The sequence below is a fragment of the Poecilia mexicana genome, unplaced genomic scaffold (genome assembly GCF_051168715.1).
Source record: "Poecilia mexicana isolate PSO_F unplaced genomic scaffold, ASM5116871v1 scaffold_7, whole genome shotgun sequence".
NCBI lineage: Eukaryota > Metazoa > Chordata > Actinopteri > Cyprinodontiformes > Poeciliidae > Poecilia > Poecilia mexicana.
Window position 1 is genome coordinate 22,956,264 of NW_028263376.1, and position 17,618 is coordinate 22,973,881.

Genomic DNA, 17,618 nt, shown 5'->3' on the forward strand with positions numbered 1-17,618 from the left:
TATTATGGGTTTTTGGTAGATTTGTTTGCAATGTTCATTTGTTTTTGATTAAAATATACCAAAGTAATAATGTGTACTTTTGTAGCAGAACAAATGCATAATATCAAGGAAGTATAAGGCTTCATTGAATGTAAAAAGGATTTGTCATGTAAAACATCTCTATTTCCCAAGTTATACTGAAATACGGGGCTGGCGATGATAAAGAGCCGTTTGGGAGCCGAAAGAACACCCGCTCTTCTTTGGGAGACGAGCCACTAGAGCCGGCTCTCGGAAAAGAGCAGAAATTCCCATCACTATTCGTCATTAACGGTGGACAGTCGCCTGTGATATGACGCGAAGAACGTGTTCGCTATCATGCTAACAAACCGTGCACTCAAAGCTACAGTAAAAATATATAAAGCAGTGCCTGAGAGACGGCTGTCGATGCGCTGAGATTTGGCAAACCATAATTAAGTTGGGGCTTGTGTCGGTGGATTTAAGTCTCGGTGTAACTTTGCAAACGAAGCAAGAACAGAGAGGAAAAACGAGGTAAAGTTAGCATGCTGGCTAAATAGCCAGGTTTTTGCTAGTACCTTGTAATGCCGTGTGTGTGCCATTGCAGGCAGATTTGACCGGTCCTTACATTCTGTAGATTCTGTGAAATAAGCTGCACGTTCCGAGGAGTCACAGAGCTGTGACGGAATGCTAAAGTTGTGATTTGAAAGTGTGGTTGTAACAATAATGAGGTTAGCTCTCTTGTTTAGCCACTTTTCAAGTAGCCAAACATCGCAGTAGTGAGCGGCGTTTCCAGCTGCCTGCTGCGTTGTAAGTAAACAATACCTCATTAAACAATACACAGAGATACATGGCACGTATTCGGACTGTTGTTTCATAATTATTGTATAGTATAGTTCTTCTTCTTGATATTTTAAGAAAAGAGGCGAAATTGACAAAATTTGACGGTTGTGTTCCCAAGAGAACTGCCGCACCTGCAGCAGAAGAGCGGATCAGCTGCGTCTGTTTTTGGTTTGCAAACATCAGCTGGCAGAACTTCCTGTGAGACCGTCAACATGTTCTGTTGTGTTTATGTAACCTTCGCGTTTTCAGCATCAAATTGAGTAGCGCTGAGTAGAAACCTCCACCAAGATCACTGTTGGAGAACAGCAGATGAACTTTGAGCAGGTTATGTGAAAACAGTAATTCCTGATAAGAAATGTTCAGCTCTGGGACAACATGCATGACCAAAAACAGGAAGTGAGAGGAGATTTAAAAAAGCGTGTAAAAATACAAGTGCAGAGACCAAGAGTGGAGAGTGTCTCTACTGCCAAGCGGAAAAAGGGCATCTCAGTCCTTTATGGAAATTAAAGTAAGGGATAGTTGCACGGCAGATGAGCTACTGTGAAAGGGTATTTCTTGAAAATGTGAAAAGAACAGCAACCACAAGAAAGCTTGTCCGACATTTTCTGCTGGGTTACCTTTTCTCATTGTAATTTGCGCAGATCATTGAGCTGGTTATCTTTGAACCTCCCACTCTAGTTAGCCACTCATTAACTAACCCATGTGTTTTCTTTATTTGTTCTAATGTGAGATTTTTCCATTACAGTGAGAGTTATAAGGTAACTGGTTTTGAGGGCAACGGGTAGTAAGGAGAATCAACATTTTCATTGTAGCTCAAATTAGCTCAATATTTAAATTTTACCCTAGGCTGAATTATCAGTTGTAGGGAAGATTGTTTCTAAAAAGTTTGCATCAGTCCCTGGAATCTCAATATGACCTGAAAACTTGTCCAAAGGAACCGGCAAAGAGAATATAACATGGGAATAAAGTTCTTCTCTGTTCTCTGTTCTGCTGTAACGTACAATGCACTTTAAATACATATTTCTGGTATTTTACATGTTTTGAGCACATTTTATCCTTGCAGGTTGCGTCACCATGGCGTCAGCATCTGCCTCCGTGGACTCAAAGGCAGAGCTGACTGCTCTGCTGGAACAGTGGGAGAGGGAGCAGCAAGGCAACACACAGGAGCTGGTCAACATCCTCACAAAGTAAGTAGTAGGCTTGTGTCTGTATGTGATGAGCTGTAATACTGTTAGAATGAATTAAAGGGTCTTTAAGAGTGTTTAAGGTGGACTTCTGTTGACCTTTAGAATCTCGGAGCTTGTTGAAAAGGAGACGGAAGAGTACCACAAAGCGGACCCTGACCCTTTTGATGATCGGCATCCTGGTAAGAGAAAGGGGAAAACAGATTTCGTAACTGCAAGTCCTCCACGGATTTAAATATTCTGCATGTTTTTGACATGCCTCTCTTGGCCACTAGGGAGAGCTGATCCAGAAGGCATGTTAGGGCATCTTCTGAAGATCTTGTTCAAAAATGATGAATTCATGAATACAGTAAGCATTAATCAGTAGTTTTGAGTTGTCTTGGTGAGCCATATTTAACTGTATTTAATTTCTTGGTTAGAAGTTAATTTAAAACAAAGTAAATGCTTCCTTTAATAGTTGGTGAACAGCTATGTGATGACCAGCAGAGAATTCGCTCTAAATGCAGCAGCTTGTCGCCTGCTGCAGAACATCATGCCTGGGCTGGAGACAGCCGTGGTCTTTCAAGAAAAGGTAAAGTACATCTACCCTCATTGTGTGTGTGTGTGTGTGTGTGTGTGTGTGTGTGTGTGTGGGTGTGCACGCGTATGTTTGTGGTGTATTTTTCTCATATTTTGCTGAACTTTTAAACATTTCAGTTCACTCAAACTAAAAACAAGTCTTTTTAATTGTGTTACTGCTCCATCAAACTGACAGTTGGAAACAGGAAGTAGCATAATACTGTGGCAGCTGTTATTGCCAATCAGTTCATGATTGCGTCGCTGACACTTCTCAGATTATTTCGGCTATCCAGAAAATGCAAAACCTCATGAAAAACAATCCTGTAGCTATTTTTATACTGTTTTTGGTGTTTTTGCCTAATTTTAGATGGTGAGATTGAGAGTAATCAAAGTCAATACATTTTATGAATAATTTTTAGTGCTGGCCCTTCTGATTCTTTTAATTTATACTCTCTTAGTTGAATTCCAGGATTTGCCAGACCCAGGGATAATGTATTTTACTGCCTCTATTTTGCTTGAAAAGTTACATTTTGTAGAATTGTGACTGTTAAACCATTGCATTTCATTTCCCTTTTCCTTTTAACTTACTACCTCAACAAGTTAGGAAAATAAATTGACATAGAAATCTTAAAAGCAGACATATAAAATAATTTAGCTGTATATTAGTGTCCGGAAGCTTTGCATTACTTCTTATTCCATTTATTGTGATTTGATTATTGTCTAGATTTGTGAATTTCTATGAAAAATTAAAGATTGTGATCTTGAGATCAAAGCAACCTCTTAATGTTAATTCAGTTTATTGGAGACCTAGTTAGAGAAAGTTATCTTAAATTGCTGGTTATCAAAGTTGGTACAAAACTGATGTCAGACTTTGTTTTTTAGTTTTTGCATCAAATATAGAATAAATGAAAATATAATTCACTGTCCCCATAGGAAATTATGTTGTGGATTGTACCCTGTGCATTTTGATACTTTTACATCAACACACACTTGCAAGAGATGACAGCATCTCACCTCACAGCAGTTTGCAATAAACACTGATTCAAAAAAACGAGCAAATAACTGTATAATCAGGACTCCATTGTGTTCTTTAGGAACATCATGGCATGTTGGTTATCCAGTTTTTTTTGTGTTTTTTTTTTGCCATTCTTCATAACTGTGCCCCCATCTATTCCCCTTGTTTTCACCTTGGAGTTGTACACTGACCCCTCTTTCTGCAGTAAACATAGAGGATCAGACATAAAATGTATTACACACACCCAATACACAAACACTTGGAGCTATTGCTGTTTGTATTTGATTTAAGCAGCTTTGTTTAAGAATTTGATGGAGACTCGTAAACTGCTTGCTTTGATGAGCTTCATGTCGTCTACGAGATTGCTGCATTCTGTATAGAGAATATATGGAGGGTCATCCACTATCCTCTGCTATTCCTCTATCGCCGTTTAGTTATTTCACAAAAACACTTCAAACATCACATATCCAATCAAACATAGTGCTTTGTATTTTCTCTGATTCATTCTGTTGATCTTCTTAGGTTTATGTATTATTCACCATATTGCGTGCGTCTTTTTTTTTTTTTTTCAGGAGGGCATCGTTGAAAGACTTTTTAAGTGGGCTCAGGAGGCTGAACAGCCTCTGCGAATCTATGCCACAGGCCTGTTGGCGGGCGCCATGGAGAACCAGGACATTGCTGCCAACTACAGAGAGGAGAACTCTGTTTTGGTCAGTAGGGGGTGTCCCCAGTCTCTTATGTCACTTTGTATTGATGAATAATTCAGAAGTTTATAGTGAAAGACAAATGATATTTTGCCCCACAGTTTGTTCATAAGGATTAGTAAGGGTCCATTTGGTTATTATTTGTGCTTTACTTTTACAGGTGCCTTTGATGCTGCACAGGCTGCGTGAGCTTCAGGATAAGGATGCTGAGAACAAACGGGAAATCAAACGACCCAGCCCCAGGAAGATTCTCGGCGAGCCTCTGCTGCCTTTAGATGAGGAGGCTGTTGATGGAGGCTTTGAAGACAAGCCCTTCTCTCCATGTAAAAATGCAGACGAAAAGGAAGCAGTGGGGCCGCAAGAAGACGCCGAAGTTCCCTTCTCAAGCGCAGAGCCTGAAAACGAGCTGTCGTTCCGTTTCAGCTCGCCTCACAGGACGAGCAGCCGTGCCAGCTCAGCTGTTAAAACCATGATGAAGCCCATGTCTGCCCCGGGTTCACTGACACACCCGGGCATGTCTGATGGCAGCGGCTACCTGCGGAGGAGGATGGAGAGAGACAATGCCAGAACCTCAAAACAGAAGCTGAATTTCTCTCTGCCAGAACCAGAAAGGAATTTAAGCGAGCTTTCCAACAGCAGCTGGTCGGAGATGAGTCCCTGGGTTATTGGCAACAACTACCATCTGGACCCTTTGACCCCAGAGATTGAGCAGAGGCTCATTCTGCAGTATCTCACCCCTCTGGGAGAGTATCAGGAGGTTGGTCTCATTCAAATATGAGCATAGGACTTTACAGCTTGTTCAAAACTATTTTGATCATGTTCTTCTTCACTTAACGTATAAATATCAGTGTTTGAAAGATGAGGTCATATTTGCATGCATGAATGGAAGCAAAATCACCTTTAATACATGTACTCTTTATGGTGGAGCGCAATTAAGTATTTTTTTATAAATCTAGTAAAAATAATTTTGTATAGACAGAGAATGTATTGCTGTCATGCTGTAAAGTCACCAGTAGGTGTCAGCCTCCCACTTTGATAATTCAGATGAAAGAAATAATTTAAGCTACATAATTGTTTAGGCTCAAGGAATTAACTCTATGTTGTTTAAAACCATTTTGGACGTTTTTAAAGTGTGGTAAACTGTCGCTGTTTATTCCTTTATGGTTTGCAGCTTCTGGCAGTATTTATGCAGATGGGAGCCCGTGAGCTCCTCATGCACTATATGGACCTAAAGCAGACCAATGATGTGCAGCTGACCTTTGAGGCTCTGAAGGTAAATCTTAATTTCTTTCTCTGACTCTTCCTGTTACTCAAACAGCGTGATGTTCCTTAAGCTCATGCAGTTTCCCTTCTTACAGTATCTGGCTTCGCTACTATTGCACAAGAAGTTCGCTGCAGAGTTTGTTGCTCATGGAGGCGTTCAGAAATTGCTGGAAATCCCGAGACCTTCGATGGCTGCTACAGGAGTGTCACTGTGCCTCTATTACCTCGCCTATAACCAGGACGCAATGGAAAGGGTATGAAGGAGATTACCACACAATGCAACTCAGAAGTGTTTCAAATTGAAGTAGCTTAATTTTGGAGTATTTCTGTGTCAATGCAGCATTTTGGCAGAGCGAGTCGGTAGCTTTTGAGAAGCTCAGTAATGTTTTTTTACTATACAGCCATACTCTTGTGGCTGATAGGAGCCAAACACAAAGTAGTTATATTTTGGTTGCTGTTAAAATTATTTTTGAACTGGTATTGTTTTCTTATATCGATCATATGTGTCAAAAATGCTACAGAGATCCAAACAGCACAGCGTTACTCAGTATTGCAGAGTTCAGTGTGTTATTTTTTTGTTGTTGCTGTCCTTATTTGTATTCAGGACTGTGCTCTCTCCACTCAAGGTGTGCATGTTGCCCCACTCCGTCTTGTCAGATGTGGTTGGTTACACGCTGTGGCTGTTGGAATGCTCGCATGCATCAGGCTGCTGCCACGCAACCATGTTCTTCTCCATCTCCTTTTCGTTCCGGGCCGTCCTCGAGCTTTTCGACAAGCAGGACGGACTTAGACGGCTCGTCAATCTGGTTAGTAAAAAAAAAAAAAAAGCCCTCTGTCCTCATCGTAACTGTGTAAACCTACTCATCTGTGTCATGTGACGAAAATATTGACATCCGAACAGCCAATACAATGTCAAATTGAATAGATTTAAAGTTTGGAATGGATGAACTGCTTTCAGATCAGCACACTGGAGATCCTGAATCCGGAGGACCAGGGAGCGCTGCTGAGCGATGATGAGATTTTCTCCAGCAGGCAGAGAGCCAAGCACACCTGCATGGCTCTGCGCAGGTACTTCGAGGCCCATCTGGCAATCAAGGTGGAGCAGGTGAAGCAGTCTCTGCAGCGCACAGAGGGAGGTGCCCCCATTCACTCACAACCATATTACAAGGTAAACGGAGGATATATTTGTGCATCAGAATAAAAATAATTTTTTCGCATCTCCTTTTATTTGCTTTAGTTGTGAAGATGGTTTCTGATTTGGCATTCTGTGTGCTTGGCTCACTCGTCAGGCGGTCAGCTACAGCCGTGAACAGGTGGTGGAAATGATGGAGTTTCTGATCGAATACGGTCCACTCAGACTGTACTGGGAACCAGCAGAGGTCTTTCACAAGCTGTCTTGTGTCCAGCTTCTCCTGCAGCTCATTTCTATCGCTTGTGACTGGAGGACCTACTACGGCAGGTACTGACGAGTCCCGTTAAACGTTCGCTAAACTTATTTGAACGCAAGTCTTGAGTTGTGCTCTCTGCTGTTGTAGGAGTGATACAGTACGATACGCCCTCGACATCCTGAGTATCCTCACAGTCGTTCCAAAGACGCAGCTGTTGTTGTCTGAACCTGTTGCAGTGCTGGATGAGGGAGGATCCACTGTTTCTACTGTTGGTAAGTTTTCCTAGAGGATGATTTAATCTAAGCCGCTTAGTTATAACCTTGTTGCCAAAAAGGGTAGTTTTACTTTTGTGTTGCCAGTAATCTTAGTTTTTTTTTTTCTTTTAGATTTTCCTTTCTCTGTTGGTTGCTAAGCAACTGTGTTTTGTATTATAGTAAGAAAATCAACTCTAGCCCTTTAACAAAAATCTCTTTATTTAAAAAAAAAAGTAGCAATGTGCATGAACATTTATTTTTTTGTCTTAGGCATGAGTATAGTCCTGGCTGTGGCGGAGGGAGAGGTCTTTGTAAACGATGCAGAGATCCAGAAGTCGGCTCTCCAGGTCGTCATCAACTGTGTGTGTGCGCCAGACAAACGCATGTCCAGCATTGGCAAATTTATCGCGGGGACTCCCCGTCGCCGCCTGCCGCAGCAGACGAAGGCCAACGAGAGCGTGCTCACCAAGATGTGGAATGTTGTGCAGTCCAACAACGGGATCAAGGTACACTTAAAGCTCACCTGACATCTATATTACTTTTTTTTTTTTAATGAATAAATGCTTTGTTAAAGTATTGACATATCTGATGTTTCCAGATTCTTATCATTACAATTACAAAGTTATTACAAAATAACTTAAAGAACAATATGAAAGCTGTACCCCTTTACCCTGACACCCCTAAAGAAAAACCAGTGTAATCAGTTGCATTAGGGGTCACTTAATTAGTAAATGAAATCTGTTGATGGGTCTCATTAGCATAAAAAAAAACAAAAAAAGATTTGCTTAATTAAATAAATTATCTTTGCATTTCCCAAATGGCAGAAGGTACAAATAAACACTTCAATAAAGTTGAAAGCGTTTATTTGCTTTTAATTAGTTTGTTCTCTGAGCTGTCAGATATAGAGCATGCTACCTTTCTAAGTGTTGATAAAGCTTATGATTTCTGCTACTATCTAACTCCTTTAAGCAGTATCCTTATGAGAAAGCACTTTCAGGCATGCCATTTGCTTTGCAAGCCTTTTATTTTCTTTAAACTTACACTTTGTGTCTGTCCTCTAGGTGCTCCTGTCCCTGCTGACTGTCAAGATGCCCATTACAGATGCCGATCAGATCCGAGCTCTTGCCTGCAAAGCGCTGGTGGGGTTGTCTCGCTCCAGCTCTGTCAGACAAATCATCAGCAAGCTGCCTTTGTTCAGCAGCGGACACATCCAGCAGCTCATGAAGGAGCCCGTTCTCCAGGACAAACGCAGCGAACACGTCAAGTTCTGCAAGTTTGCAGCGGAACTGATGGAAAGGATCTCCGGGAAGCCGTTGTTGATCGGTACGGACGTGTCTCTGGCGTGGCTGCAGAGGGCCAACGTGGTTGCTCAGTCCAAGATCACCTTCCCCGAGAAGGAGCTGCTGCTTCTCATACGAAACCACCTCGTGGCCAAAGGCCTGCACGACACAGCAAACGCACTCACCAAAGAGGCAGATCTGCCCATGACATGCCTTTCACATTCATCTCACTGTTCACATTCAGCCTCCTCTTTCCCTGCTGTTGCTCCTCCCCCTGCTGCCTCCCCCGTTACTACGCTCCCCCGCACCCCAAGGCTGGCCAACGGTGTGGGCTCACGACACGGAAGCCATCCCTCACACTCATCCACCGCGCCGTCCAACCATCCACAAGCGCGCCCCTCCACATCACAGTCGACTGGACCGCCTTCTAGCGCCATACCGTCGACGTCTGCCCCACACTGTAACAACGGCTCGCCTTTGATCGGCCGCATTGTTTTCTCTCGTGATCGGCAGACGCCGTGCGGAGCCATAAACTGCAAAAAGAACCGAGTGCTTCGACAGAAGTCTGATCATGGGGCTTTCAGCCAGAGTCCAGCCATGAAGAAGCAGTTTGACAGACACTTACCTTCTCCTCCTGCCTTGGACAGTATTATCACAGAGTATCTGAGGGAGCAGCACGCCCGCTGTAAAAACCCTGTTGCAACCTGCCCACCTTTCTCTCTTTTCACCCCCCACCAATGCCCTGAGCCCAAACAGAGACGGCAGGCGCCCATCAATTTCACATCGCGGCATTCTCGTAGAGTTATATACCCAAAATATGGAGGCGTGGACGGAGGATGCTTTGACAGACATCTCATATTCAGCAGGTTGGTGTCATTCCTCTTTCCTCGCTGACCCTCCTCCATGTCTGTTCTCGACATTCTCCGTTTCTGTGTTTGTCCAGGTTCCGTCCCATCTCCGTGTTCAGGGAGGCGGATGAGGACGAGAGCGGATTCACGTGTTGTGCCTTCTCAGCTCGTGAGCGGTTCCTGATGCTCGGGACCTGTACGGGCCAGCTCAAGCTCTACAACGTGTTTACAGGCCAGGAGGAAGCTAGCTACAGCTGTCACAGCTCCGCAATCACTCACCTGGAACCGTCACGGGTCTGTAGAGAAATCTGATGTCACACGGCTGTAGCTCAAGAAAGTAAAATATAATTGAAAAATTGATTGATGTTTGTAGATCAGCTTGAAAAAAAAATCCAGTGTGAAATATTTGAAGTATTTATTTCTGTTAATTTGGTAGTTATGGCTTGCATATGAAAGAATTTAGAGAACATTGGATAAGACTTACAGTGTATGGACTGAGTCCATGGTCGAAGCTGCTTTTGCAGCCAACCGGTGGCTCTACTGAGGCCTTAAAGAATCTCATGGCACTAAAGCTGTGTTGGTACTTTTAGCACTTTGGGCAGGTGCCAAGTCCTCCTGGAAAACTAAATCAAATCTTCAGAAAGTTTATCAGCAGAAGGAAGCATGCAAGCATTCCCCTAAAGTTTCCTGGTAGATGACCAAGTTGACGTTGCACTTGATAAAACAGTGGACCAGTGGATGTCATGGCTCCCAAAATCATGACTGGCTATAAAAATGCTACATTGGTCTGTAAGCAGCTTATCCATTGATCTCCCAGCTTATGGGAATTAGATTTTTTTCTTTTTTTTGCAAACGTAATGAGGTTACGTTGCATGAAGCAGTAACCCCACCTGCAAAGCCATATATTTTCATCTCCTAGGCAACTACCAAGGCATAGAGATACAATGGCATCGTTAATAAGCCCCACCTGACAGTTCAGTCCTCCCACCCATCTGTTGACCCGCTCATCCAGCTCTGGAGATCTTGCTTTTGGCCTGCGAGTAACTCCTTGGTCCATGTGTGTCAGTGTGAATCAACGTTTAACGCATCGGTCAAAAAAGCCTTCACAAAGAAGAAAAAATACATACAAGTCACACCCGATTATAAATCGTAGGAGTATAAAAACTATGAAAATTATGAATTATAGTCTGGAAATTACAATAATATAATTTTTGTTAAGAAATTGAATTTAGGATTTTAATTTGGTGTTAATGTTTAAAAGTGCACCACTTTGTATTTTAAGGGTATTCAATGTGTTTCACTTTCTGAATTGAATTAATGGGGGAAAAAAAAACACTTTTGAAGATTTTCTTATTTATTGAGATGCACACGTTTGTTCTATAAAAGTAATTATCAGTGAAATCTGATCATATTTTGCCTTTTTTAGGATGGTTCTCTGCTCTTGACCTCAGCCTCATGGAGTTACCCTCTTTCTGCACTGTGGGGCATGAAATCTGTGTTCATCATGAAGTAAGTCTATTTCCCAGCTCCGTGTGTTGAATATGCTCCTTGTAAAAAAGAACTTGCACTTTCATGGAGTTTAAAATTGCCCAAATCATTACCATATAATTAATGTCAGTCAGCAGTTAACTTCCCTCTCTTTTATCCTGGTTCCTCTATTTCTGGATCCTCTCTACTCAGTGCAACAGCAGCTTTATTCTGTTAAAAGGAGCTAACAGACACACTACATGTTGTTTAATTATGCACACTAACAGCCCGAGAGCTACCGTCTTCAGTCCCTGAAACTCTTTCGCTTGGATTCATTTATTCAAACGGCTGAACTCTGATAAACCACTTCTTGCAGTCTGCAGTGACTTTATGGCACTACTTAATTTTTAGGTGCTCAGCCTTATTCTTTATGTTTTAGATTAAATGTTGCTCTCCTTGCATCCAGGCATTCCTTCCTGGGTGACCATTATGTGGAGTTCAGCAAGCTTTCACAAGACCGTGTCATAGGGACAAAAGAACACGTAGCACGCGTATGTATATTCCACATATTATCAACATAGCCTCACAATATTAAAATAAAGACGTACATTACAAAGTTGAAGCGTCAATTTTCACTGCAAGTGTTCCTTTTTCCTAGATTTATGACATACAAACAGGTCAGGTTACTCTGACTCTCAACAACCCAGACCTGGCCAACAACTACAAGAGGAACTGCGCCACCTTCAACCCAACAGACGACCTGGTCCTGAACGACGGCGTGCTGTGGGACGTACGCACGGCTCAGGCCATCCACAAGTTTGACAAGTTCAACATGAACATCAGTGGGGTTTTTCATCCCAACGGCCAGGAGGTCATCATCAACACAGAAATTGTATCCTTCAGACACTGAATGACACGCATGAGGTGGAACTTTTTAACCACATTTAATTTCCCCCCCTCATATCTATTATTTATGCACTTTTCAGACAATTGTAAATGCTGATCTTCTCAGATCCTTTAACCTATATATGATCCTTTTTAAAAAAATATTGCTGTGGGCAAAATACATCAATACTGATAAGAAGCTGTGGAAAAATCCTAATTTAAACAAGCTTTAAAAATATTGATACCCATGAATTCTTATAAAAATATGTACTTTTTGACTTGAATCATTTCCCAGTGAATAAATGCACTCTGTTAGGTTCATCAAAATGTTTTCCTTGTGACGATATGCTGCTGCAGTAAGACATATTTACACATTTTTGTTTTTTTTAAATAAAAAATTACAGGATTTGCAGCATTATCAGATCTCAATAACTGCCTGCTTTACACTGGAGACACTGGTGTGAACCCAACATTAAATAATTCCGTTGGTAATTGAATCTGAAGCCGTTCCAGTGATGAGTTGATGAATGAGGATTTATTTTACTGCTTAGGATTAAATATTTATCCCACTAAGAGTCTGTTATTTCCCAGTAGATGGTTACATAAAGAGGCACGTGATCGTTGTTTAGTGTAGCTGAACTTGTAGCAGATGCAGTTGAAGACAAACGGTATGTTTCTTAACCGCACGTCTCAGTGGGACCTGCGGACCTTCCACCTCCTCCACACGGTTCCTGCTCTGGACCAGTGCAGGATAGTCTTCAACAATAGCGGCACTGTCATTTACGGAGGTACATTCATGAGTTATTTAACGATGGAAGGGCAAAAAGCGTGTTTGGCATGAAGTGTACAACTCTGCTCCCAGTCCAAGTGTGAAATTGTTGAGGCTGTTTGAAAGTCTGGTAATTATCAAGCTAACCTAGACTGTGTGTATTTGTGGAAAGGTGTGAACAGAGCTCATAGAGGTGTGTGTGTGTGTGCTCATTTTGAAGCTCTTGTAAGTCTGACCCACGTAGGCAGACTACTCGATGTTGGCATCAAAAATAAGCACCTTTTCACAGGATAGCTGCCCCTCACTGGAAGAGGCGCAGGCATGCAGAGATGGAGCTGACTGCTGGCTGACCGTTTCAGGCACTCAGAAGCCAGAAATGTGGCTCGCCAGTGTTCTCTGTTCATTTATTTACCATCGCTCTCTGTGGCTCTTTGTGTTTGTAGCAATGTTGCAAGCAGATGATGAAGATGATATGATGGAAATGCAAATGAAAAGTCCATTTGGTTCATCGTTTAGGACCTTCAATGCCACAGATTACAAACCAATCGGTAAGAGCTCTCTCTTTTTTTTTTTTTTTTTTTAAACATCTGCTGATCTTTCCCAATTTTTAAAAATGTAATTGTTTTTTTTTTTAATGATCAAGCAGTTTTCCTGATGAAACTTGTTGGTTTTACTCAATCACTGCTGTACAATGTTTATATTTTGGCCCTCTTGTAACATTTGTGGATATTTACATGCTCTTTTTCTTTTTCAGCCACAATTGATGTCAAGAAGAATATATTTGACCTTTGCACAGATACAAAAGACTGCTACCTCGCTGTGATTGAGGTAAATAATTGATGATTCATATTTTATTAATAAAACAGCTCAAGAAGTTACCATTTAAATAAACCTCGTCCTCATGTCCTGCAGAACCAAGACTCTGTGAACACCGACACCGTGTGCCGACTTTACGAAGTCGGGCGGCAGCGACTTGCAGAGGAAGAGGAGGAGGATGAGGAAGACCAGGTTCTAACTATGTTGTAATCTTGAAGCAGCTCCTCTTCTGCTTCTTCACACAGTGGAAAAATGACTTTTTGTCTTTCTGTGTTTTCAGGAGGACGATGATCAGGAGGAAGACGACGACGATGACGACGACTCGGACGACGACGTCGACACGGATCCTCTCATCGCCGAGTTGGAGAACGATAATGGAGGTGAGGACGAAGATGATGACGATGGGAACGACGAGTTCTCTCCTTCGGATGAAGAGGTCGCGCGTCTTCTCGAAGATGACGGCGACGGCGGAGATGACGACGACGAAGATGGTGACGACGACGATGACGACGACAATGATGATGATGATGACTCCGATAATGATGTTGATCTAGATGGCGACAACGGTAAGCCACCTTTAAAGTTAACTGTTTCTAATCTCTGGTTCTAATTTTTCATTTTGATTTTATAAGTGGACGACGGCGAGGAACGATTGATAGATACCGAAAGTCTGTTTTTCTTTGGATTTTGTCGTAGAATATTAGATGGGCAGCTTCTCTTGCTATTTGTAGTTTCTTTTAAAACCATTTCTTTTCCCAACTTTTAATTTTTATTTTATTGTTTCTGTTTTGGTTTCTCTGTCTTTGAAACGTTGGATAATTGTGCATCCCCTTTTTAATTTGTTTGATGTATAAATTGGATTTTGATCTTGACGGAACAAAAAAGATGCCGAAACGCAGAAACTCTGTTACTCTTCCCTTAATCTGAAAGAGTAGAATCTGCTTTATAATCCCTGTGCTGCTGCTGTAATAGTTGACAGTTAATTTGGATTAATTTAGGGGTTTTCAGGAAAAGCCTTCCCTCTGGTTCTTGAGGGCCCTCCATGAATTATATGGTTTAACAAGAAGTAAGAAAAAATGACCAATCTTGCTAGACAAATTAGCCTTAGTTTGTAAACCATCACTATTAAGATCTATTACAACCAACATATGCGGCAAACGGTTCAACAAGAAAGAAGCATTAATAAGCTTGGAGGATTTCCCCCATGTATTTCATGCTAATGAGGGGAAAAAAGCTTGATTTTGGAGAATTACACATATAAGCTATTTACTTTAAGATCCATAGTCCCGCATCACTAAGTTTTCATCTCAGAGGACTCACTTTAGGGTAACATAGTTGCGGAAATATTAAAATGACCTTACTATCCAACTTCAAAAGGCTTTTCTGGCTAGTTTATAATAATGTATGCAAAGTTTTAATTGAGGAAAACTAAAGTGCTCGTCGTTTCATTCCTCTCTGGTCAGCCTGAAGACTCCTGTTTTAGTAAGAGTTTATTCCAAAACTCAACAAAGTAAAGCAAAATTAGCAGAGGGAAACAAAAACCAAGATGTCATCTCGCTAAGCTGGCGTGTTTTTTGCCGTTTTGGCACTTTCTGCCCTCGCCCACTAACCTACTCAGCAGAAAATCTCTATTCCCAATTTCTGAATCTGTGTTTGTCTATCAAACAAACAGACAGCTCGGACAACTCTGACCTTGAGGATGACATCATCTTATCCCTGAACGAGTGAGGATGTGGGCCATCAGCATCTTAAGAGCAGAGATCCAGAGGAGATGTCACGGTTTCCTCCTCACAGACGTTTGATCTGCAACGGATCAGTCCCAAAAAGAGAAAACCAGCGGGTAATCTACTTGGAGCACTGCCAGCTTAAAACTGTACTGAACACAGTGAGTGTGTGGAAGAACAGAAATGCTTGTAAATGATATAATTTTCTATAGGAAAAAAAAACAACAACCTTGAGCTGCAGGGTGAGCGATGAGATCCGGGCGAGGATGTGGTGAAAGAAAACATTAGCTCTCACTTTTATGGGCTTTTGATGAGCCTCAGCATTTCATACGAACTTCAACACTTTGTAAGCATCTGTTTGGCCACAGGTAAGAGTTTATAGATGAAAGGGTTGAAATCCACAAGTCTAGGAGTCTGAAGACTGAAGCTATGCTGTTCTTGGTTGCTTGTTTGGTCAGGCCGACTTAACTAATCACCAAAAAGTCGTGACGTTTTCCTCAAACCTTCAGGGTCCTGCCTTCAGCTTTTATTTTCAGCAAATCTGTACCATGCCACACACAGCAGTGCCATTTCACATGAACTCTTGATGGTGTGAACACTGTAGTAAAATCATTTGTCATGCAAACACTTTTTTATATTATTTTTGTTTATTTGTTTCCAAACAGTATTTAGCACAGTGTCTGATTTTATTAAAAGACTGGTCTGAACTTAAATGGTTCTCCTAATTTTCTGGAGCATTTAAAATAATAAAATAAATCTGCTACACAATTTAGCAAAAGAAATGAATGTTGCTTTTCCTTTTACAATAAAAACACGTTATTTTGTATATAAAAAGTAAAAAAAAGTCTGGCACATGCACACTTTTTGTGCAGTCATATTTTCCTCATGTTTTTGCTTTTAGTTTGGTTTTTAATTTTATTTTCCATTAGGAGACTTTTTGAGGTTCTTGAGATTTCCTGTACAGATTGTATGTATCTAAAGTATTTTTACTATGAATAAAGTTGCAGAATTTTCTCTTTTGTGTACTTATGTGACTTATCTGGTATGTTTTAACTTGTCTTCAATAGTCTAAGCTTGCAGTAGTCTTAATGAACGAGACATGTCAGAGTTTAAGAACCTGAGTTTAGATACCAACATATGGCTCAAAACCTATTTTTAGCCATTCTGAGAAGAACTTGGTGCTGAGTGTTGTCCTGCTGCATATCAAAGTGCACATGATGAACTGAGATGATATTCTGGGCTCTTGAGCAACATCCTGGATACTGTTTGATATTTTGGGTAATGGTTCTCACTGTGATTCTCTTCTGTCCAACAGCCTTAGAAGTTGCTTTATAACCCTTTCCTGATGAACACCGTCCTTCGGTCGGAACATGATTTGTTGTATGTTGAGATATTTTTGCATACTTGTTATGCAGGTTCTATGGAAGTAATTTCTATACTGAACTTGTATGTCAGTGATCAGGCCTGAGTGGGATTAGGGCAACTCTCAAAAAGTTGATGTATGATTTACCAGGAGAGGATCACATTTTCACCCTGGACCTGATTTGGTTTGGATAACTTTTTACCCTTGATAAATTCAAAACCTTTTTCCATTTATTTTGATTATAGTCAAAGTTTTATGATCTGAAGCTTTCAACCAAGACAGATATATATATATATATATATATATATATATATATATATATATATATATATATATATATATATATATATATATATATTTATTTGCTCTTTGTGCAAACCGTGTATTTATTCACCTGCGATGGTTTTCAATTCCTTTAATCAATAAACCTGATACAGACGTTACCGACAGAGATTCTAAACTTAGCTGGAGACGTGACATTATGATTGAGGAAAAAAAACTGACACAAATATAATATTCACCAATATTTACAGAATTGCATGCCGTCATAATGGGTGAGGTGAGAAGAGATGCTTTTTGGCACCTTTTCTGTTTGCTGTCCACTTGATTTGGGAGTGCTGAAACTGTCGAGCAGACCGTGCTTTCAGTGGGCAGAGAAGGGACTAAAATGTAGGAACGGCAAGTAAAAATATGCATTAATGTTCTTTGTGCCACATTTGTACCATCTGCACGCAGCAGTTTCACTATAGTCCATCCTCTGCACCCGTGATGGAAGCTAGTAATTTGTTATGTAATTTTAAACAAATGCTTATTGTCTGGGGTGCATATTTAGCTTATGGAACGCCCCCTTCTCCCCCCTGCTTTGTGTGTGTGATTGGGAAAACCGCCCACAATGTTCCACTTGAAGTAATAGACAGATGGGAGTCAGTCACAGTGTCTCTCTGATGGGGAGAAATTACCCAGCTGAATGCTGCCCTCCCTCCCACACTGCATCAGACTCACTGCACTACTCAGCGCTTGCCAGATCACCCTGTTTTCCCTGAGCCTTATCTATAGGACGAGCGTGCAGGGGTTTGCAACTTTTACAAGTCACGACTCCGCGGATTAATCGGGTTTCGTTTGAACTTCTCATCCCATGGAGCTGCCCACAAAAAACACAAATTGCAAACTGTTCCAGTACAACTTTTATCAGAAGAGCAAGGAGAAGTAACTTATAGATAATTCCCCACCCTGGAAAAGGGCCAACTCTTGGCCTTTTGTATT

General features: G+C 41.2%; 1 protein-coding gene across 1 annotated transcript; it reads left to right on the top strand.

Moving 5' to 3' along the window:
* Window positions 1-200: 200 nt before the first annotated feature.
* Window positions 201-16,006, top strand: dcaf1 (ddb1 and cul4 associated factor 1). Its single transcript, XM_015013492.2, has 25 exons — window positions 201-528; window positions 1,901-2,024; window positions 2,127-2,203; window positions 2,297-2,370; window positions 2,479-2,592; window positions 4,167-4,304; window positions 4,459-5,055; window positions 5,470-5,571; window positions 5,657-5,815; window positions 6,188-6,367; window positions 6,520-6,729; window positions 6,851-7,020; window positions 7,097-7,221; window positions 7,474-7,709; window positions 8,265-9,349; window positions 9,427-9,625; window positions 10,758-10,840; window positions 11,265-11,349; window positions 11,457-11,690; window positions 12,378-12,471; window positions 12,896-13,000; window positions 13,207-13,280; window positions 13,365-13,460; window positions 13,549-13,834; window positions 14,941-16,006. Exons 2-25 carry the CDS (start codon window positions 1,912-1,914, stop codon window positions 14,994-14,996), a joined length of 4,692 nt encoding a protein of 1,563 aa, XP_014868978.2. The 5' UTR covers window positions 201-528; window positions 1,901-1,911; the 3' UTR covers window positions 14,997-16,006.
* The last annotated feature ends 1,612 nt before the right edge of the window (window positions 16,007-17,618 follow it).